At 50.5% G+C, this 23,459-nt stretch overlaps 2 protein-coding genes across 2 annotated transcripts in view; both read left to right on the top strand.

Annotated features, from left to right (window-relative positions):
- LOC125705354 (uncharacterized) overlaps positions 1 to 23,459 on the top strand; it is a 115,954-nt gene that overhangs the window by 24,036 nt on the left and 68,459 nt on the right. The window contains exons 12-13 of the mRNA XM_048971889.1: positions 2,326 to 2,406; positions 21,848 to 21,952. Coding sequence (XP_048827846.1) covers positions 2,326 to 2,406; positions 21,848 to 21,952 — 186 coding nt within the window. The remainder of the gene's footprint in view (positions 1 to 2,325; positions 2,407 to 21,847; positions 21,953 to 23,459) is intronic.
- The window catches only part of LOC125705360 (uncharacterized), a 311,911-nt gene that overhangs the window by 273,322 nt on the left and 15,130 nt on the right, over positions 1 to 23,459 (top strand). The window lies entirely within an intron of this gene.

The following is a 23,459-nucleotide window of genomic DNA, read 5'->3' as shown; positions in this document are numbered from 1 at the left end:
GTGACAGTATGGTGGTGCAGTGGTTAGCACTGTTGCCTCACACTTCTGGGACCCAGGTTCGAGTCTCCGCCTTGGTCACATGTGTGTGGAGTTTGCATGTTCTCCCCCTGTCATCGTGGGGTTTCCACTGGGTACTCCAGTTTCCTCCCACAGACCAAAGACATGCCGAGGCTAATTGGACTTGCTAAATTTCCCGTAGGTGTTCCTGCGTGAGTGAATGGTGTGGGAGTGTGCCCTGCGATGGGCTGGTCCCCCATCCTGGGTTGTTCCCTGCCTCGTGCCCATTGCTTCCGGGATAGGCTCTGGACCCCCCCACGACCCAGTAGGATAAGTGGTTTGGAAAATGGATGGATGGATGGATAATAATAATAGGCTAGTAGTAGCATATTTTACATTTTTTTAAAAGTTCGGAATAGAACTTTTTTATGTTTGGAAGTCAGTGTCTCATTCGCTAATAGTAGCTAAAAAAAGGTCGGAAAACAGTGGATAAACCCCATTGCTTAAAGAAGCCAAAACTCTGAAACTCAAGAATCAGTGCAGTGGCTCCGGTGTCGCAAGTGCTGCGAGAGCTTATGCTCCGTTAAAAATGAATAAATATCAGCAGTTTTGTAGTCCGTTCCGTTTTCTTGCTGTTAACAGAGGAATGGCAATGAGATGCTGCTCTAAATTTCCCGTATTTTGGTTCAGGACCTGGGGATTTTTCAGCCTGTTTTAAAATGAGGTTAGGATATCTGTGAACGTAGGCTATATAAATAGTCCTTAAAGCCATATTTTACAGGACATCATTCGCGCGTCAGTTTGCTTTCGGTTTTGTCAGCATGGACGCGCTTCTGCACAGATTTGTCGGATATCGACAAAACGGTAAAGAATAAGCGGAGATGGGCTTGGCTGAATGAAATGGGCGATAATGGCAACACATTCAGTTCATGGTGCAAAAAGATGAAAATGGCAGGTGTTTGCTTTTTGTGGTTAGCCATAAAAAATAGTCTATGGAAGCAATGGCTTTTTTCTTATCCACTCTTGTGGATATTACTAAAATTACTAAAGCATTGTTGTTAAAATAAATTTGCACCGAAAACTTGATGTTTCATTATTTACAATGGTAAAGTCTTGCCATACCTTGAATTATTGTTACAATTATGTAAATGTAATTCAACTAGGGGCTTAGGGGATAATGGACAACACAGTGTTGAAAATTTGATGCATGGCCGAGGTGGTATGGGTATGGGTGTGGGTATGGGTGTGGGTATGAGTGTGGGTATGGGTATGAGTGTGGGTATGGGTGTGGGTATGGGTATGGGTATGAGTGTGGGTATGGGTATGAGTGTGGGTATGGGTATGAGTGTGGGTATGAGTGTGGGTATGGGTGTGGGTATGAGTGTGGGTATGGGTATGAGTGTGGGTATGGGTATGAGTGTGGGTATGGGTATGAGTGTGGGTATGGGTATGAGTGTGGGTATGGGTGTGGGTATGAGTGTGGGTATGAGTGTGGGTATGGGTGTGGGTATGAGTGTGGGTATGGGTATGAGTGTGGGTATGGGTGTGGGTGTGGGTATGGGTATGAGTGTGGGTGTGGGTATGGGTGTGGGTATGGGTATGGGTGTGGGTATGGGTATGAGTGTGGGTATGGGTATGAGTGTGGGTGTGGGTATGAGTGTGGGTATGGGTGTGGGTATGGGTATGAGTGTGGGTATGGGTATGAGTGTGGGTATGGGTGTGGGTATGAGTGTGGGTATGGGTATGAGTGTGGGTATGGGTGTGGGTATGAGTGTGGGTATGGGTATGAGTGTGGGTGTGGGTATGAGTGTGGGTGTGGGTGTGGGTATGAGTGTGGGTATGGGTATGAGTGTGGGTATGGGTGTGGGTATGGGTATGAGTGTGGGTGTGGGTATGAGTGTGGGTGTGAGTGTGGGTATGAGTGTGGGTATGGGTATGAGTGTGGGTATGGGTGTGAGTGTGGGTATGAGTGTGGGCCTGCGACATGGAGCATTTGGTTTAAAAAAAAAAATTAAAAATTCAGTCAGATGATTTTTTTCTTGCTCTAATCCACGCACTTGTACTCTGGGCACCTGACATTTTACCCAGTAGGATGTTATTGTGTGGACCTGATGTAGGGTGATTCCTTGGCCTGTATTTTGGCCCCCGCTGCCCTCGGATCATGGGCCTTACTGTGCATGACCTCACAGTGCAGTCGGGCCCTGGGGACGACAGGATTTATCTCAGGGGAGGAAAAGCCCAAAGACACTTTGTTATTTAATATCATGTTATATCTGTATAGACTGATGAGGGAATGAATTTGTCTGATTTACTCTGTTTGCCTTACAGATGATCCCGCACTGTTTAACACGCTGTTCCTTGCTATTTATTCCCAACTCCTTGCCTGGATGAACGGCACCTTTAAATTAGGTGAGTCTCCCTGCATTTTCATACTTATTATGTATAAATGGAGGTGGGTGTTTCTAATACATTTAATAACTTCTGCTGTGTGGAGGCTCAGTGTGTCACTACTGGGGGTAAGGGGGGGTGGGGGGGGGGCAGAAAAGGAGGCAGAGATCCAGAGGTGAGGAAAGATGAGAACAGGGTTTAATAAGGTAAAATCAGGGTATGGGACAGGAATGGCAGGGACAGGGCAACTGGGACACAACAGAATTAGGTACAAACACAGAGAGCAAGGACTAGCACAGGTAGGGAAACACAGGCCAGGGGTTCAAGGTCCGAATGAGGACTGCTGGGGAGCTGGAGCTTAAACAGGCAGAGGGGAAAGGAGGGAACTAGAGGCTGATGCAGTGAACCTGTCAAACCAGTCTTGTGAGCTCTGAGTGGTGCAGGGAGGAGAGACTGTGAGCGCCCTCTGCTGGTTACCGGAGGTGTTCTGACACAGTGGGCAGTACTGTAACTTCACACTGAGGATTCGATTCCTGGGTCTGTGTGTGGGACTGAGCCCTGATTGGTCCAAACCCATTAAGTCTGACTTATGTGTGGGTCTGTACAGCAGGGGGATGATGGATAAAAACACGTCTGTGTTCACAGTGAAAAGCGAGTTTATGACGCTGTCTCCTTTATTGTTACTCGTCTGTGTCAGTGTGTCAGTGTGAGGGTTCAGCGTCATTATGAATAAGCATGTAGTGCCTGAATGCTGAATACTCAGTCCTGATTGTATTCAGTATTGTATTCTGGTAGGATACTCAAAATATACCTTATTCAGAATACCTTTAGACACTGTAATATGTTATAAAGCCAACAAGGTTGATTAAAGGAGTAACTATGTATTGGTAATGAACAGTCGAAATAATCTGCGAACAAACTTTTGGAGCACGTGAGCATCGACATCCCCAAACCACTACCAGAACTCTTTGCATCCAGGTCAGCTGTTCCAGGGTGCAGTGAAACCTCTCCACCAGGCCGTCACTCTGAGCGGAGAGGTGTAGGTCTTGTGTTTGCGCAGCCGGCTGCACAGGGAGTTGAACACAGCAGACTCAGAGTTCATTCCCAAGTTACAGTTCAGGGTCTCTGGCTCCCCGAACCGGCTAAACAGAAGCTCCACCAGGGCATCTGCAACTGCCTCCCCCTCCTGGTCAGGGATGGCATAGGCTTCTGGCCACTGGGTGAAGTAATCCATCCCACTAAGCACATACCTGTTACCCCCAATGGAACTGGGATGGTGGCCTAAAACGTTCACGAATGGTCTTGAATTTGGACCACAGCCCCTCACTCTCCTGTGACAGTGCACCATCACTAGTAGCTATATGGGTGACACAGTAACACTGCTCCACCATGTTGAACATGCGGCTGTATGTCGGGACCCCCCTCTCCCCATGCACCCCCCTGGGAGAGCCCCCCTACCTCTACCCCACTGGTGTTTAACATAAAAGGTAGCACTGGGACCTCACTCAGGGCCTTTTCAGTCTACAGAAGGCCTCCTGGTACTGTGGTGACCAGACAAACTCTCAGTGATGTGCTCAAGACCATCTGTTTACGTTCAAGACAAAATCAAGACCCATGCCAACCCAAGACCATGACAAGACCAAGACTTTCAATCAAGACAAAAGATTTGAAAGTTCACAATCAGAATTTAGATAACTTTTGGCAGAGTGCACCCAGGTTGGGCCTATATTTTCATGTAATTACAAAAGACCCGATTATTGAAAAATTACAATGTTCACATACTCTATACAATAATGTAGATATTTAAAAAACACACAGTATAACTAAATCACATACACAAAGCCCTCCCCCAGATACCTGACAGCGATAGTCAGTTACAGCTCCAACAACCAACACTAAACAATAACACTACCAACAATGTCCAAAACAGTCTAGTATAACAGGGGCAGCTGATGATGGATGAGTGAAAGAAATACCTCATGAACAACTCTCAGAAAGGAATGTAAAAGTCCCTGATGCGGTGTGAGGTGACCGGGAGCAGGGCTGCAGCCAGGGTGTGAAAAATGGTCTGGGACCCGGGAATTCGGGGGGGGGGGGGGGGTCTCGTCAATGACACATTACATACTTGGCTTGTTTTCTGGGGGATAGACAGTGTTAAATGAGAGATCATATCAATTAATTGAAAGTTTAGGTAACAGTAAGTTATGTGTTATGTGGAGCTATTGTAGTATATGAATGTGCCTTACTGAAAGTATTTAGGTGAGAGTGAATGGTGTGTGAGTGTGCCCTGCGGTGGGCTGGCCCCCCATCCTGGGTTGGTCCCTGCCTCGTGCCCATTCCATCCAGGATGGGCTCCGGACCCCCCCCCCCCCCCCCCTCCCCTGACCCAGTAGGATAAGCGGTTTGGTCGCACCCTTTATCAGCATGGTATTAATCACAGATCTTGCATGTTGATAGTTCTCTGAATTTATATGTCATAGTTTTTTATTGATGTCAAGATTCACAGTGACTTGAGACTTGATATTTCACAAATATTTTAATGTGAAAGTTGTTTTCTATTTTTATTGTAATATAATTTTAAAAGAAAACACATAACAAAACTGGTATCAAATCAAAGCAAAACATAACAACAGCATGTATCTCTGTTTCTGCATACTAATAGACTTCAGCATATCTTATGCCTCATGTCTGATGTAACCCCCTGTAATGCCACTCAGAGGGGCAGCTCTTATAGCTGGGCCTCCGGACCCTGTTTCCCTGGGAAAACCAGTTTAACATCCTCACTGGCATCATAATCAATCAGTTCTGACCCCTCAACACTGATTGGAATGAGGTCCTCCACAGTATCAGTGTGCTGACTTGCCCTGATATCTGACTTAACTCTTTTTTGTGAGGTCACGCCTCTTTTGCAGACTGTTGCAGGTGTGGGGAACAGCAGTATTATCCCAACTAAGGGCAGGATATTCTGCAAAAATCTAGTGTACTGATCAACCAACTGGCAAAATCAACAGTGACAAATGTCACATTGTGTTGTGTATAAACTAGGTCATTATGAAAGTAATTTCAGTGATAATGTCAACAAAAATATACCTGTAGCACAAACAAGCTCACCTGTCTTGGACAGTGGAGAAATGCTCTAAGAGAAACTTCACCTCTCCAACACCTTCATTCAGGACCTCCATCTTATCATCTGGCCAAAATCTGAGGTTGAACACATTGAAACACCTCACTGCCTTGGCTGTTGGTGTGTCCTTTATATTCTCCTGTATCAGTAAAAGACAGAGACAGATAAGGTGAAAATGCATAGGCCTGTGAATAGTACTATATACATGTCAATGTGCTCACGATATAATGATAGAATACAATAACTCACCAAGTAGAAATGTTTTCTTTAGGTGTTTCACTGTAGACTCACAGGACAGCTCAATGGCTCTTTGCAGTCTATTTGCACACTGGCTGATTGTAGACCTTCTGCCAGCCTTTTAGCCTCCCCTTTACAAACGGTGACACCCTGTGAAGCATAAAAAATGAAAACACTACTTTTAGTAGTTTAATCTGGACCGTTTTTGTAGGTCTGCCTTCACTTTCTCCAATAGTTTGTCAGAATTCTTTTTATGTAGCCCCAGAAATGAATGGGTAATGCTGATCCCTAGATAATGAAAACTTTCCGATGAGAGATGGAAAGGTATCTGCCCTGTGTGAGATGTTTGGTTGGAGAGTTTATTGGGAGACACACTGATGTGCTGATGATCTCAACATTATGGCTAAAGGTTCTATAGCTCATGCGAACAGCAAAGCGACAGCAGACATCCATGACGGGTTCCGTGTGACAGCAGACATCCATGACGGGTTCCATGTGACAGCAGACATGCATGACGGGTTCCGTGTGACAGCAGACATCCATGACGAGTTTCGTGTGACAGTAGACATCCATGACGGGTTCCATGTGACAGCAGACATGCATGACGGGTTCCGTGTGACAGCAGACGTCCATGACGGGTTTCGTGAGACAGCAGACATCAATGACGGGTTCCGTGTGATAGCAGACATGCATGACGGGTTCCGTGTGACAGCAGACATCCATGACGGGTTCCGTGTGATAGCAGACATGCATGACGGGTTCCGTGTGACAGCAGACATCCATGACGGGTTCCGTGTGACAACAGACATCCATGACGGGTTCCACTTGATAATATGCTGAGTACTGACTATTTGTGTGAACACGAGCTTGAGGTGATGAAAAAAGACGACGTGTCCAGGAGGTGAAGTTCCTACCAAACCCAGATTTAAATAAATACCCCCATTCTACACGATTAAAGGCTTTTTCCACATCTAAAGAAAGTACCACCTCAGGCTTAGTTGCTTTAGGTAAAACAAAAATAATATTAAGCAGACGGCGTGTGTTTGAGAACCAGCGCCGTCCTCTGATGAAGCCAGTCTGGTTCTTGTTGATGACTGAGGAGAGATATGGTTCTAAGCTTTTGCCAGGATGTTTACATCAGTATTTATTAATAATAAGAATAATCTTTATTTATGTAGCACCTTTCATATGATTATATAAAAAAGCAAAAACAAGGTCTAAAGTAAGAATAAGATTTATGCATAAAACAGAATTACATAAAAAGAATATAGGGACAAATTTTAAATATTAAACATTAAAAGGCAGGGTAAATAAATACATATTTAAAAGCTTTTTAAAACAAGACAGTGACCCAGCTTCTCTAACTGCCACTGGCAGTGTGTTCCACAGTTTGGGTGCATAATAATGACTAATAATAAAAATAATGATTAATAATTAATAACTAAAAGCTGCCCCCCCAACGATATTTCTTATTTCTTTGCAACTCTTGGTATGTGGAGAATCGTAGAAATTGAAGACCTTAGAGCCCATAGATGGTTAAAAGATCAGTGATGTAATATGGTGCCAAGTTGCTTTACTGTATAAGTGAGTACAAGAATTTTTAAATCTGTCCTAAAAGCCACGGGTAGCAGGTGAAGTTCATACAAGAGTGGTGAATGTAGGAAAAAATTGCTCAATCGAATCGAATCAAATATGTAGGGAAATAAATTAGTTATTAGTTATCAATTAATTGGTTAATTATTATGATTGAATGGTTTGTTTCTCAAGTAAACAATATCATACAAGTCCTAATTGTTCAGTTACTTGAAGACTTAGTTCCAGGAAATGAATGGAATTCATTAATTGCAGTATGACTACTTAATTAACCCGGGTTAGAACATCCGTCCCGCGAACGTAACTCTCACCCGGCGACGTAGCAGCTCTATAGCAAACCTCTGCTCTCGGCTACAGAGTCTCGCGATACTTTAGGACGAGTTCGGGACTTTTAAAGCTCAGGGCGGTTTGCACCAGTGAAATGACTTAATTAAGATTCAATGTGTATAAAAGACATGGATTTATTCATAACACTGCAACTAACACACGACAGACATTACGCTTAACATGAAACAAAGACAAAATAGCAACAGAATGAAATCAAAGAGCCAAGAGGGAGGCAGTAACGTAATTTAAATGGGTACCATTAAGGGCAAATACTGCTCTGCACAGCAAACCCTTGATCCTAAAAGTGCGACCCAAAGTTATAAAGCAGGTTGTGACGCACGCTCCGTCCGCTCCTCGTGTGTGCCACGCCCCCTAATTACCCACGTGTGATTTCCTGATCGTGCCCAGTCGTGTCTTGTTTCCTGCTGCCTTGTTTCATGTATTTAAGTTCCTGATTTGTACTAACCCGTGTCTGTCATTGATGTTTGTTCGCGTGAGATCCCCGTTGTTGAATAAACCCCCAGTTTTTCCCCGTATCCCGCTTGCCTGCCTGCTCCTTCCGCACGATCGCCGCTCTGCTCGCGATCGCTGCCTTGTCTCCCGTGACAGAATGACAGACCACAACAAGGCTGACTACATCTCCGAGGAGGAGTACTTCCGCCTCGGAGACCAGGTGGTTTTCTGGAGATCCCAACCCGGTATCTCGGAAGATCTACCTGCATGGAGCCTCATCCTCCTGTGTGAGAAGACCCTCGGGGAGCTAGCCCTCGATCTAGACGCCCGCTTGGCCGAGGAGCTGCGCGAGGGTCTCCTGCGGATAGCTCGGCTCCGGACCAAGCGCTCAGTCGCTACCAGCAAGCGGGGACCCGTCCTTCCGCCATCCGCATTGGCGAACGTAGCTCCACCTCCCGCCGCTACCAAAAGCCGGAGGAGGAGACGGAAGGAACCGGCGATCGCCCCGACGATCGCCTTGAGGGCATGTGCCCTCATCCCGGCGGCCCTCCCGGAGGAGGATCGGGAGGTCTCCCCAATCGCCCGGATGGTCCCTAGCTCTGCTAAGCTGTCTCCCCAGGCAGCTTTTCCTGTCCGGAGAGCACCGGTCCCGGCTACGCCGTCTGAACGGCCGGCGGACCCCGCTCCCGTGCAGCCGCCATTGCCGGCGGACCCCGCTCCCGTGCAGCCGCCATTGCCGGCGGACCCCGCTCCCGTGCAGCCGCCATTGCCGGCGGACCCCGCTCCCGTGCAGCCGCCATTGCCGGCGGACCCCGCTCCCGTGCAGCCTTCGCTGCCTGCTGCAGCTCCCGGGCCGGCGCCCCCACTGCAGCCACCTGCAGCTCCCGGGCCGGCGCCCCCACTGCAGCCACCTCCTGTTCCTGACCGCGCTCCTGTTCCTGTCCCGGCGCCCCCTCCGCCTGTAGCAGCTCCCGAGGCGCCCCCTCTGCAGCAACCTGCAGCTCCCGGGCAGGCGCCCCCACTGCAGCCAGCTCCTGTTCCTGACCGCGCTCCTGTTCCTGACCGCGCTCCTGTTCCTGACCGCGCTCCTGTTCCTGTCCCGGCGCCCCCTCCGCCTGCAGCAGCTCCCGAGGCGCCCCGAATGACTTTACTTCCTGGCCCCGTTCCTACTCCCGCTCCTGTGACCCCTGGTCCCTCGCCCCGGCAGCGTCGACCCCGACCTAGGGTCGGCCTGTCTGTGTCCCGCAGGGGAAGGGGACACAGACGCAGGGCTGGGGTCCCGCCCGCCCTGCCCCCTGGCTCGCCCTGCCTCGCCTGCGCTGGGGCTCGGTTGGCGCCTGCGGGTCCTGGCCCTCCGGGTCGGCTGTCGCCTGCGGGTCCTTCTCCGGTGCCTCGTCGCCCTGCCTCGCTCCCCCCTCCGGTGCCTGGTCGGTCGCCTGGGGGTTCCCCGACGGCGGCTCCTCGGTCGCCTGCGGGGCCCCTACCTGCGGCCCGTCGGAGGACGTCGCCGCCTGCAGCGGCTCCCCCCCTCGCCTTGCCTTCACCCTGGCCCCTTCCAGCTCCCTCGTCCCCTTCCCTCCTGCTCCCTCCTGCTCCCTCCTCGGCCCCTCCGAGGTCCCCTCCGGCTCCGGCCTCCCGGCCGCCTGCAGCCCCTCCGGCTGCCTCCCGTCGCCCGCTGGGGCTCCCTCGGGCTCCCCTTACTTCCCCCTCCTTCTCTCCCTTCTTTCCCGTCTCTGTCCCGCCTGCTTTTGTTCCTCCACCTGCCTTTGTCCCGCCGTCCTCTATTCCTGGTCCCTTTGTTCTGCCCCGCTCCGTTCCTGGTTTCCCGTCGTTCCCTCCTGTCACTCCCGCTCCTTTTGTTCCGCCTGTTCCCTCTGTTTCTCCCTTCCTGGTCTGTCGGCCTTTCCTGTCTTGTGTGGTGTCCTGTCCTGGCTCCTGCCTCTTTGTCTGTTTTGCCTGTCTGTCTTGTTCCCTGTTCCCCGTTGATTTTTTTTGCTCTTGTCTTTCAGGTCCTGTTCTGCTTCGTCCCGTCCGTCGCCCCCTTCCTTGGCGCGCCCGGAGTAGCGCGCCTTTGGGGGGGGGTTCTGTGACGCCCGCTCCGTCCGCTCCTCGTGTGTGCCACGCCCCCTAATTACCCACGTGTGATTTCCTGATCGTGCCCAGTCGTGTCTTGTTTCCTGCTGCCTTGTTTCATGTATTTAAGTTCCTGATTTGTACTAACCCGTGTCTGTCATTGATGTTTGTTCGCGTGAGATCCCCGTTGTTGAATAAACCCCCAGTTTTTCCCCGTATCCCGCTTGCCTGCCTGCTCCTTCCGCACGATCGCCGCTCTGCTCGCGATCGCTGCCTTGTCTCCCGTGACAGAATGACAGACCACAACAAGGCTGACTACATCTCCGAGGAGGAGTACTTCCGCCTCGGAGACCAGGTGGTTTTCTGGAGATCCCAACCCGGTATCTCGGAAGATCTACCTGCATGGAGCCTCATCCTCCTGTGTGAGAAGACCCTCGGGGAGCTAGCCCTCGATCTAGACGCCCGCTTGGCCGAGGAGCTGCGCGAGGGTCTCTTGCGGATAGCTCGGCTCCGGACCAAGCGCTCAGTCGCTACCAGCAAGCGGGGACCCGTCCTTCCGCCATCCGCATTGGCGAACGTAGCTCCACCTCCCGCCGCTACCAAAAGCCGGAGGAGGAGACGGAAGGAACCGGCGATCGCCCGACGATCGCCTTGAGGGCATGTGCCCTCATCCCGGCGGCCCTCCCGGAGGAGGATCGGGAGGTCTCCCCAATCGCCCGGATGGTCCCTAGCTCTGCTAAGCTGTCTCCCCAGGCAGCTTTTCCTGTCCGGAGAGCACCGGTCCCGGCTACGCCGTCTGAACGGCCGCCGTTGCCGGCGGACCCCGCTCCCGTGCAGCTGCCATTGCCGGCGGACCCCGCTCCCGTGCAGCCGCCATTGCCGGCGGACCCCGCTCCCGTGCAGCCGCCATTGCCGGCGGACCCCGCTCCCGTGCAGCCGCCATTGCCGGCGGACCCCGCTCCCGTGCAGCCTTCGCTGCCTGCTGCAGCTCCCGGGCCGGCGCCCCCACTGCAGCCACCTGCAGCTCCCGGGCCGGCGCCCCCACTGCAGCCACCTCCTGTTCCTGACCGCGCTCCTGTTCCTGTCCCGGCGCCCCCTCCGCCTGTAGCAACTCCCGAGGCGCCCCCTCTGCAGCAACCTGCAGCTCCCGGGCAGGCGCCCCCACTGCAGCCAGCTCCTGTTCCTGACCGCGCTCCTGTTCCTGACCGCGCTCCTGTTCCTGACCGCGCTCCTGTTCCTGTCCCGGCGCCCCCTCCGCCTGCAGCAGCTCCCGAGGCGCCCCGAATGACTTTACTTCCTGGCCCCGTTCCTACTCCCGCTCCTGTGACCCCTGGTCCCTCGCCCCGGCAGCGTCGACCCCGACCTAGGGTCGGCCTGTCTGTGTCCCGCAGGGGAAGGGGACACAGACGCAGGGCTGGGGTCCCGCCCGCCCTGCCCCCTGGCTCGCCCTGCCTCGCCTGCGCTGGGGCTCGGTTGGCGCCTGCGGGTCCTGGCCCTCCGGGTCGGCTGTCGCCTGCGGGTCCTTCTCCGGTGCCTCGTCGCCCTGCCTCGCTCCCCCCTCCGGTGCCTGGTCGGTCGCCTGGGGGTTCCCCGACGGCGGCTCCTCGGTCGCCTGCGGGGCCCCTACCTGCGGCCCGTCGGAGGACGTCGCCGCCTGCAGCGGCTCCCCCCCTCGCCTTGCCTTCACCCTGGCCCCTTCCAGCTCCCTCGTCCCCTTCCCTCCTGCTCCCTCCTGCTCCCTCCTCGGCCCCTCCGAGGTCCCCTCCGGCTCCGGCCTCCCGGCCGCCTGCAGCCCCTCCGGCTGCCTCCCGTCGCCCGCTGGGGCTCCCTCGGGCTCCCCTTACTTCCCCCTCCTTCTCTCCCTTCTTTCCCGTCTCTGTCCCGCCTGCTTTTGTTCCTCCACCTGCCTTTGTCCCGCCGTCCTCTATTCCTGGTCCCTTTGTTCTGCCCCGCTCCGTTCCTGGTTTCCCGTCGTTCCCTCCCGTCACTCCCGCTCCTTTTGTTCCGCCTGTTCCCTCTGTTTCTCCCTTCCTGGTCTGTCGGCCTTTCCTGTCTTGTGTGGTGTCCTGTCCTGGCTCCTGCCTCTTTGTCTGTTTTGCCTGTCTGTCTTGTTCCCTGTTCCCCGTTGATTTTTTTTGCTCTTGTCTTTCAGGTCCTGTTCTGCCTCGTCCCGTCCGTCGCCCCCTTCCTTGGCGCGCCCGGTGTAGCGCGCCTTTCGGGGGGGGTTCTGTGACGCCCGCTCCGTCCGCTCCTCGTGTGTGCCACGCCCCCTAATTACCCACGTGTGATTTCCTGATCGTGCCCAGTCGTGTCTTGTTTCCTGCTGCCTTGTTTCATGTATTTAAGTTCCTGATTTGTACTAACCCGTGTCTGTCATTGATGTTTGTTCGCGTGAGATCCCCGTTGTTGAATAAACCCCCAGTTTTTCCCCGTATCCCGCTTGCCTGCCTGCTCCTTCCGCACGATCGCCGCTCTGCTCGCGATCGCTGCCTTGTCTCCCGTGACAGAATGACAGACCACAACAAGGCTGACTACATCTCCGAGGAGGAGTACTTCCGCCTCGGAGACCAGGTGGTTTTCTGGAGATCCCAACCCGGTATCTCGGAAGATCTACCTGCATGGAGCCTCATCCTCCTGTGTGAGAAGACCCTCGGGGAGCTAGCCCTCGATCTAGACGCCCGCTTGGCCGAGGAGCTGCGCGAGGGTCTCCTGCGGATAGCTCGGCTCCGGACCAAGCGCTCAGTCGCTGCCAGCAAGCGGGGACCCGTCCTTCCGCCATCCGCATTGGCGAACGTAGCTCCACCTCCCGCCGCTACCAAAAGCCGGAGGAGGAGACGGAAGGAACCGGCGATCGCCCCGACGATCGCCTTGAGGGCATGTGCCCTCATCCCGGCGGCCCTCCCGGAGGAGGATCGGGAGGTCTCCCCAATCGCCCGGATGGTCCCTAGCTCTGCTAAGCTGTCTCCCCAGGCAGCTTTTCCTGTCCGGAGAGCACCGGTCCCGGCTACGCCGTCTGAACGGCCGCCGTTGCCGGCGGACCCCGCTCCCGTGCAGCCGCCATTGCCGGCGGACCCCGCTCCCGTGCAGCCGCCATTGCCGGCGGACCCCGCTCCCGTGCAGCCGCCATTGCCGGCGGACCCCGCTCCCGTGCAGCCTTCGCTGCCTGCTGCAGCTCCCGGGCCGGCGCCCCCACTGCAGCCACCTGCAGCTCCCGGGCCGGCGCCCCCACTGCAGCCACCTCCTGTTCCTGACCGCGCTCCTGTTCCTGTCCCGGCGCCCCCTCCGCCTGTAGCAGCTCCCGAGGCGCCCCCTCTGCAGCAACCTGCAGCTCCCGGGCAGGCGCCCCCACTGCAGCCAGCTCCTGTTCCTGACCGCGCTCCTGTTCCTGACCGCGCTCCTGTTCCTGACCGCGCTCCTGTTCCTGTCCCGGCGCCCCCTCCGCCTGCAGCAGCTCCCGAGGCGCCCCGAATGACTTTACTTCCTGGCCCCGTTCCTACTCCCGCTCCTGTGACCCCTGGTCCCTCGCCCCGGCAGCGTCGACCCCGACCTAGGGTCGGCCTGTCTGTATCCCGCAGGGGAAGGGGACACAGACGCAGGGCTGGGGTCCCGCCCGCCCTGCCCCCTGGCTCGCCCTGCCTCGCCTGCGCTGGGGCTCGGTTGGCGCCTGCGGGTCCTGGCCCTCCGGGTCGGCTGTCGCCTGCGGGTCCTTCTCCGGTGCCTCGTCGCCCTGCCTCGCTCCCCCCTCCGGTGCCTGGTCGGTCGCCTGGGGGTTCCCCGACGGCGGCTCCTCGGTCGCCTGCGGGGCCCCTACCTGCGGCCCGTCGGAGGACGTCGCCGCCTGCAGCGGCTCCCCCCCTCGCCTTGCCTTCACCCTGGCCCCTTCCAGCTCCCTCGTCCCCTTCCCTCCTGCTCCCTCCTGCTCCCTCCTCGGCCCCTCCGAGGTCCCCTCCAGCTCCGGCCTCCCGGCCGCCTGCAGCCCCTCCGGCTGCCTCCCGTCGCCCGCTGGGGCTCCCTCGGGCTCCCCTTACTTCCCCCTCCTTCTCTCCCTTCTTTCCCGTCTCTGTCCCGCCTGCTTTTGTTCCTCCACCTGCCTTTGTCCCGCCGTCCTCTATTCCTGGTCCCTTTGTTCTGCCCCGCTCCGTTCCTGGTTTCCCGTCGTTCCCTCCTGTCACTCCCGCTCCTTTTGTTCCGCCTGTTCCCTCTGTTTCTCCCTTCCTGGTCTGTCGGCCTTTCCTGTCTTGTGTGGTGTCCTGTCCTGGCTCCTGCCTCTTTGTCTGTTTTGCCTGTCTGTCTTGTTCCCTGTTCCCCGTTGATTTTTTTTGCTCTTGTCTTTCAGGTCCTGTTCTGCCTCGTCCCGTCCGTCGCCCCCTTCCTTGGCGCGCCCGGAGTAGCGCGCCTTTGGGGGGGGGTTCTGTGACGCCCGCTCCGTCCGCTCCTCGTGTGTGCCACGCCCCCTAATTACCCACGTGTGATTTCCTGATCGTGCCCAGTCGTGTCTTGTTTCCTGCTGCCTTGTTTCATGTATTTAAGTTCCTGATTTGTACTAACCCGTGTCTGTCATTGATGTTTGTTCGCGTGAGATCCCCGTTGTTGAATAAACCCCCAGTTTTTCCCCGTATCCCGCTTGCCTGCCTGCTCCTTCCACACGATCGCCGCTCTGCTCGCGATCGCTGCCTTGTCTCCCGTGACACAGGTAAACAGTTTAGATTAAAATGAATGAAAGTTAGGTTAGGTGGTTGCGGATGGAGTCTCTGGAAGCTTGTATGCAGAGGTCATTCGCCGGGGGGGGGTCTATAGTTTGCTGGATTCTCCCCCCTTAAGCATTTATAAATTAGTTTTCACGGTTAACATGGGATTATTTCAGTAATGTGACATCCGCGTTTAACACACACATTAATTCATTCGATGCAAAGAATGGATGAGAAAAAGCAAACGTTAAGAAATGCACCAAAAAGGACCCCCCTGGAATGCGGTGGGGGGTGTTGTATCTGCATTAGATGAAACAAAGTGCTCTCCTATAACAGGCCTTATAAGAGGCAAAGTGATAACTTATATACGCTAACATTTCCGTTTCCCAATTCCTCTAAGATAGACGTGGGAATAAGCAGATACCTGCAGGTATACAGGGATGGATTACGGACTGGGCCAGCGGGGCCGCTGCCCAGGGGCCCTTGGGGTGCAGGGGGCCCATGGGGCCCCTAGCCCAAAACAATTTGCAACATTTATCAATAATGTATTTTTGTTTGCCTATTTTAGAGGGCCTACATTCTTTGATCCTCTGCCTACAAGGGCCCCTGACCCTATAGGGAGGGTGTTTGGCTGCCAAGGGCCCTTGAATTGTGGTGGTTGTGGTGGTGGTGCTGGTGGTGGTGGTGGGGGAGGGGGGGCTCGCGAACGTTTTGCCCAGGGGCCCACACAACCCATAATCCGTCCCTGCAGGTATATGATTATATGCATTTATATTATTAAGTGAGGAGGATAGAATTGGCAATGATCTGTGAGATACCTTTATGAGGGTGACAAATTGTTTAGATAATTTAAAGGAACATACAGCCATATAACATCTACATATTTATGCTGACAAATAGGAGACAAGACACACAGAACAGGCAAATCTTAAACCAGCTCTAAGGACTGTATGCCGTGTGTGAGAAGGAGGGGGCATGTTGGATCCCTAAAACACCCACACCGGGTTTTAGGCTGCGTCCAAACGACATCAGATTTAAAGTGCGTCCGGTTTCTGCTGCTTCGCCGCGCCGCTCAAGGTTCAGATCGATTGAACCTGGTGCGCCGACCTCCACCAAAGCGGCATCCAGTCAGATATAATATCCGCTTTGCGACGGGCAGCTTCAGCGACTTGGGAACCAAACCTCTTAGCAACATGGAGGAGAAACTAATGACTGCAGTGTCCCAGTACCCCGAATTATTTAATGTCACTTTACAGACAAATTGAGAGATAATTCAGAAAAAATGCACCGACTCTCACCATATATGCAACGTTCCCTCACCAAATTAAATTCACCTTTACTGTCCCGTATGGAAAGTAAAGTTTTGCAGACCCATCCTGAGCTTTTATAATCTTTGCCTGTTTTCGGCCCAACAGTAAGAGAGCGAGAGCCTTTTTCATGTAAAACAACAATGTAACTCATTTTGTTTCGAGCCCAAACACACTTTACAATCGCACTTATTTTTATGGCGAGCGCTCTTTCATGACGTAATGTTCACCCGTCCAGCAGCTTTCCTGAGCACCGGGCGGTTCGCCGCATCCTATGTGGATACAGGCTTAAGGTTGTCATGTTGGGATTAGAGTTTACCCCATTGAAATGAATGGAGAGTCCCCACAAAGATATAATTGCAAAGCTCTGTGTGTGTGTGATCCTACATCTAACATGATTTTTTTTAACTTCAGAAGTGTTCTAGCTGCTGTATTTTGAATTATCTGTAATTTGTCAGTAGTGTTCTTTATAGTTCAGCAAAAAGAGGGTTAAAGTAATAAAGACGAGAAGTAACCAAAGCATGCATCAGCTTTCCAGCATCTTTCAGCGATAAAAAGGTCTGACTTTAGCCAAGTTCCTCATGTGGAAAAAAGCTGTCTTGGTCACATATTGGATATGGCTTTAAAATTCAAATCACAACCCACAATTACACCAAGATTTCGAACAGGTGATTTACTGTGGGTCACTAAGCTACCAAACTTTCATTTTAGCTTCTCTCTCATTCCCTGGGTACCATAATAATCACCTCTGTTTTCTCTTTATTGATTTAAAATAAAATATTTCACATCCACTCATTTTTAGCTGATAAACAGAAATTGTAGCATCAGGTTTTCTGGCTACATACAGTATAACTGCGTATCATCGTTGTAACAGTGGAGAATGACAGTGTATTTCCTAAAGATGTCGCTGAGAGGTAGCATATAGAGAGAAGAGCAGGGGACCAAGGATACCACACTGTGCAATGCCACTGTCGTCCGTAACTGGTGCTGATAAAAAAGTAGCCTAGTTGACCAGAAAACTTCTTCCTACTATATATGTTTTGAACCAGTTTAAGACGGAGCCAGTGAATCCAATCGACCTAAGCTGGTGTAAAAGGATGGTGTGATCAATGGTGTAAAATGCAGCACTCATGTCTAATGCAATTAGGATTGAAAGGCTGTTTGAGTCTGTGTAGAGCCTAAGATCGTTTACTACCTTTTATAAAGCGCTCAGTACTGTGATGGGCTCTAAAACCAGACTGAAATGTTTCAAATATCTTGTTTCTGTAGAACTTCCATTACACAACCTTTTCTAAAATTTTACACATAAAAGGAAGATTTTAAATAGGCCTAAAATTACTAAGGACCATATAATCTACTGCAGTGTATTTAAGGAGTGATTTAACCACAACACATTTGAAAGAATCTGAACAAGTGCCTGTTAAAAGTGATGTATTTACAATGTAAAATCCATTCAGAAAACAATATAAAAGTTTGCCTAAATGATAGAGTAGGAATTGGGCCAGTATGACATGTGGATGGTTTCAGCTGAGTGACTCTTTCCAATCATTCCATGTCAGTCTCATTAAAAGGATCCATCCAGACAGGGGCTCCGCTATCAGAGCTGCAGGGACCATAAGCTGCTGCTATAGAGGCTGTAATATTGGTCATTTTAGCTTTAAAGAACAGTGCGAATGGCCACATTTATCAGCAGATGCCTCTTCTGCCGTAGGCTGTGAAAGGTGGAGGAGCCTCTTAATAGCTGAACATACTCTAGAATTGTTTTTGTTGTCATCAATTGTGTTTGAAATGTAAGCCAGTCATGCTTTATGTACGGCATGCTGGATATTGACATGCTCTCTTTATAAATACTTCAATGCATTTCTAATCTAGTTTTCCTCCATTAATGTTCTGATTTTCTGCAATTTTGTTTAAACTGATTAATATCTATAGTTTTCCATGGTACAGAGTGACTGCACATTGATATTTTAACCTTTTCAAGAGCCACAGCATCTAGTGTTTTTATTGCTGTGGACTGAAAATCAGATATAAGCTCATTTACAGAAGAACCATCCAACTTCACACCCTTCTCTGAAAAACCCTTAACAGCGGCTGAATCAGTCCTTCGCCTCCTTATCATGTCCCTTTTCTGAGTCTAAAATTTGAGGCTGTGTTCAGTCCAAAGAAAACCAAGTAGTGATCAGATACAGTAAAATATTTAACTGACTGTACAGTTATTTTAAGCCCATGTGATATAATGAGATCTAGGCTGTGCCCTTACACATGTGTAGGTTCAGGTACATGCTGTTCCAGATAAAATATGTTTAAGATCATTGGCAATAGAATCTGTGTTATCATCCATAAGAAAGTTATAATCACCGGTGATAATGAAACAATCAAAACGTGTAAAAACTAGTGATAAAAAAATCTGAAAATTCGACCATAAAACTTTTATCAGGTTTAGGTGGGTGGTAAACAGTTACGACACACCGAGCAGGTCTCACATTTAAAGTTATAGCCAAGAATTCAGATGATGTGGAGACACCCAAGTCTGTCTTACTGCAGTGTATGTTTACACCTTTTGTCAGTTATGTCTGTTTGTGTCTTTCTGTGTAGCCGATCATAGTAAGAAGAGTAGGAGATAATTCTTACTCTGAAAACAGCTTTTAAGGTTTCCAAGAGTAGCAATGAATTAGTGTCCTAGGAATTGTTAAAACATAAAATTTCTTCGATTGCTTGTATTATTGAAACACAAAAGGCATCGTTAGACAGTAATGATGTATTAAGTGTCCATTGTGAATTTCCAGCTGCTGGAGGATCAAATCTGAGGTCTGATATGACTGAATCACTGAATATTCAAAGGAGTGAACTGATGGTAACAAAGCTCTGTCAGTGAAAAAATAATCTATCCTTGAGTAGATGTGCTGTACATGTGAGGAGGATGAGTAAGGTTTAGTATTCAGTTTTAATTGTCATTAACAGAATGTGCTGGCATACATTTGTATTCAAAAGTGTGACCAATGTGTACCCCCCCCCCATGTTCCTCTCCAAAAACAGAAACTTAAAGAGGACAAGCTCAGCAGCATTAGAACAATCTGCTAGTGAGTTCAAATCCTATGGTCGTCCTTCATTAGGAGTGAGCGGCAGGTCCCTGACACAATCGCGCTCCCAATGAACAATGCAGTGTTACAATAAGCGGCTGCAGGACACCTCCTAATTATATAATTAACCACATTCACTGTAAACAAGTGCAACTATCATGTGAATTTAGTTTAAACTATATTTAAGTTTACCTAATCAATTAACGACAATTAAACATAAAATTCACCATTAAGTTTCGAGACGCCAAACCAACCAGCATATTATATGATAGGTGGTCTGTCGTTGCTGTGTATTTGAAATCCCAAAGCATCCAGTCTTAGGAGGGAGTCAGATCATAAGTCACCATTAACAGTCATTCTGTCCTCCAAAGCCATACAAAAGTATAACATTAAACCCAAAGCTTTTTAAATATCACACACCAGTTTTTTGAGCCGTATCCTCGTTTAGCCATCGTCACTGTGAGCTCTGAGCACAGAGTTCTCCCTTATCTGCTGGTATAATGGTTCTGCTGCTGCTGGGGTGTCGAAGTGATGAACGTCATCGTTTAGGGTGATGCCTAAAGGGTGATGCCCCCCCCGGAAGCTCAGAGTCCCGCACTCTAGGTCTAACCAGCAGCCTGTAGCCCTGAGGGAGCGTGGGCACTGCTGCCACCCACACTGGGTGATGCACCGTCTTGCCCCTGAGAGCCACAGACAGCATCCCCCTCCCTCTCATGGGGGGTCACCTCACCGGTCACCATGTGCACAGGAGTCGGCTTCAGCTGAGTCCAGGCTGCCCCATATCAGGCCTCACCTGTGTGACGGTGCCCCCCCATGTCCACTATGACGGAGTAGGGGACTCCCTCCACTGTGACAGGGACATGGCAAAAGTCCCAAGCACAGGTGTGACCCAGCTTTGTCACCGGGGGGCGTCATCATAAGCTTCTGGGGGGAACGGGGTCAGACTCCCCCATCTGTGTTGCTGGGCCCCTCCTGCAGCAGGTGGTGATGGGATGAGTGTGTTAGGGCTGCATACAGTCCCCTCTACATGGACCCTGCACTGTTTCCCTGCGCTCGGCCCTGCATGGGTGACCAGGTGGCCAGGCTGGTCACACCCCCAGCAGACTGGGGCCCTGATATGGAGGCGTCTGGCCTAGAGTCACGTGGCTCATAACAGCTCAGCCGCTTCGGTCGTCTACGCGGCCCCCCCAGCTCTGAGCTGTCACCACACACGGCTCGTGCAGCAAGTGCGTAATCTCTGGGGGGGGGGGCAGACCACACAATCCCCACACAATCTCTCTCTCCAACGCCTGCCCCAGGGCTGCCTGCAGGGGGCGCATTTGCTCTGGATGAACATGGACCAGATATTCAGAATAACATCGTCCTGGTACATGACCAGCTGCAGGGCCTTTTCTGCCAGTGACGCCCCCCCCCACCCCCCAGTGAGCTGCACTGTCAGCTCACACAGAGTGTGGGACGCTTCCCAGCCTGACCATCCTAAGCACTTTGGGGTTTTCAGCGGCACTGAGGGGGGTGAATCGAGGGGGGGGGGCGGTAGACAGAGTTACCATCCTGACCATGTCCTCCCCAGGCACAGCAGGGTTCGATGCCCTGTGTGTCGTGACACGTTACTCCTGTGACCATCATTATAATTATCTGCCATTTGTGTCACAGTCACCCCTCTGTTGGTTTGTCCCAGACAGGATCGCCTTCACTCACATCTCACATCGATCAGTCATGGCCGCCCAACTCCCTGTCAGCAGGTCGTGGTTTTTCCCTCCTCAGACTCTCAGTAGCTTCTCACCACGGCTGGCTGTCAGCTCCCCACAAGCCTTGCTGTATCGGAGATGTTCTGACCCAGTCGTCTGACCATAATGATTTGATCCTTGTCAAAGCCACTCAGATCATTATCTCGGCCCATTTATTCTGCATTCAACATGTCAGCTAAAAGTATCAAATGATGTGTAATATATCCCAGACCTTGACATGCGCCGTTTTCACCAGAAGTCATAATGTTTTGGCTCATTAGTGTATTAAGAATAAATAATAATATTTACTAATTTTCTTAATATTCCAGTATCCTGTTTTTCAGGATGTTTTATTTTTGTATTGTGTACTTTTTAATTCCTTGGTTCCAGGTTCCCTTGTTTTCATTCTGTACTGTCTTTGCACTTTGTCTGCTTTGGACTGTATGTATCTCTGTCTGTGTTCTTCACTCTTGCTGCTATTTGCAGAAGAATTTCCCCTTGGGATCAATACAGTTTCTCTTAAATCTCATACAGTGTCTGTATTCTCAAAAACTGTTTCATAAAGACAACATGAGCTGAACATAGCAAACACATTTTTGTATTCTGAATATGTAACACAGGTACCTGTATTCCAGTACAACCCAACCCTGGTGTCATGTGACTGGGAATGTGTGAATTGTACCTTTATAAAGGGAGCCGAAGGAAAGACAGCGATCGTTTAAATGAAGAAAAGCTTTGATTTATTAAACACAGACACGCTTGATGTTACATTTTGTATCCATAATAATGATATGATAACGCACTAGTGTGGATAATTATACACCACAGACTAATGTGATCTTTCTCTTTTCAGAATATTCAATTCCGATTGCAGTAGCTGCTTTGGGAATCTGTGCCTGCATCATTATCAAGGATTATTTATTGTATTATGAAGAAAAGCCCTTGGAGGGATTTTATTGTAAGTATGAAACTTTGTACTGAACCATATTCAGCCTGTTTGTCACTGATAATTTACATGAGTCACCCTTTAAAATGAGTCATCAGAGTACAATTAAAATCCATGTAGTTCTCAAAATTTAACTCTCCCCTCTTTATATGCAGTAAAATTGTAACACGTTGTTGCATAATGATGCTTATTGAAATATTCATTTAATGGTTATTTCTTTAGCAAAATTTAAGTATTTTCCTTATTTTCTATTTTCCCTATTCTCAAAAGTATACAAACTGACCTACATTACACATAAAAACACTTCACACCCTTAGAACCTTCTTATCTATGACCCTGAAGATATATTATTACAGTTTATCACCATGAATGTCTCCCTTAGAACCTTCTTATCTATGACGAATCAGCAAAGAGGAACAGCGATCAAAAGTCAGAGCTCACAGACAGGGACAGACAGACAGGGTGGCTGGTAAACATCACAAAAGTACAACCTGGGAAATGACCACAGGACTGAAGTCCCAATAAAACCTGTAAATCATGAACTTCACAAAGCTGGAGTTTATGGCAGGGCTGCCATTCAGAAACAGGTTCTATCCAAGGCCAGTGAACAGAGACACATAACCTGGTGTAAGGAGCTCAGAACATGGAGCCCTGTACAATGGGAAAGAGAAACATGGTCTGATGATCCATCTGTCACCCTTTTCTTACATTCAGATTCAGATCCAGCTCTATTGTCATTTCAACCACACATTATTAAATATATGGCAAAATCAAAAGTGCTTCTATAAGGTCATGTGTGAAATTAGAAAACACTTAACAACATAAAAGCAGGAATTCAGTGATAGTAATGTGACTTGTGCCCAGTAAAGTAGTACAGATGTGCAAACAGGCAGTAGTGTAGAGTGAACCAGTTCTCATTACACATAATGTACCGGTACTGATACGATTAACGTGCTGTATTCAATGTCTTATTGTCTGCAGAATAAAGCAGCTGCAGAGCCTAGTGGTTCCGGTTCTGATGCTACAGCACCTCCTGCTTTATTTACAGGGATACACAGAAACTGCTGAGAGGGTGGTTTGGGTCGTTCTCAATGCTGTGTAGCCTTTGTAGGCATCTCCCATGGATCAGCTTCTGGTCAGAGGGCAGAGACACTCCAATAATCCTCTCCGCCCCTGTAACCCTTTGATGCCTGTCTCTGTGTAATCTGGAATACCAGCTGGAGATGCAGTATGTTAGAACACTCTGGACCGTACCTCTGTAGAAGGTGGTGAGAATGTCAGGGGGAGCTTTGCCTGTTTCTGCTTCCTGAGGACCCACAGTCTCTGCTGGGCCCATTTGATGATCTTATTACAATTCAGGGACCAGGAGAGTCTGTCAGAGATGTAGATTCCCAGGGATTTAATGTTCTCCACGTCTCCACTGTGAAGCCACTAATGCTGAGTGGTGTTTGGCTAATGGGAGTTCTGAAATCCACAATCATCTCACTGCTTTTGTTGATGTTGAGGGCCAGGTTGTTTT

Source organism: Brienomyrus brachyistius, chromosome 12 (genome assembly GCF_023856365.1).
Source record: "Brienomyrus brachyistius isolate T26 chromosome 12, BBRACH_0.4, whole genome shotgun sequence".
NCBI classification, from domain to species: domain Eukaryota; kingdom Metazoa; phylum Chordata; class Actinopteri; order Osteoglossiformes; family Mormyridae; genus Brienomyrus; species Brienomyrus brachyistius.
The sequence above is the reverse complement of the archived record's forward strand: the minus strand, read 5'-3'. Positions and strand labels throughout refer to the sequence as shown.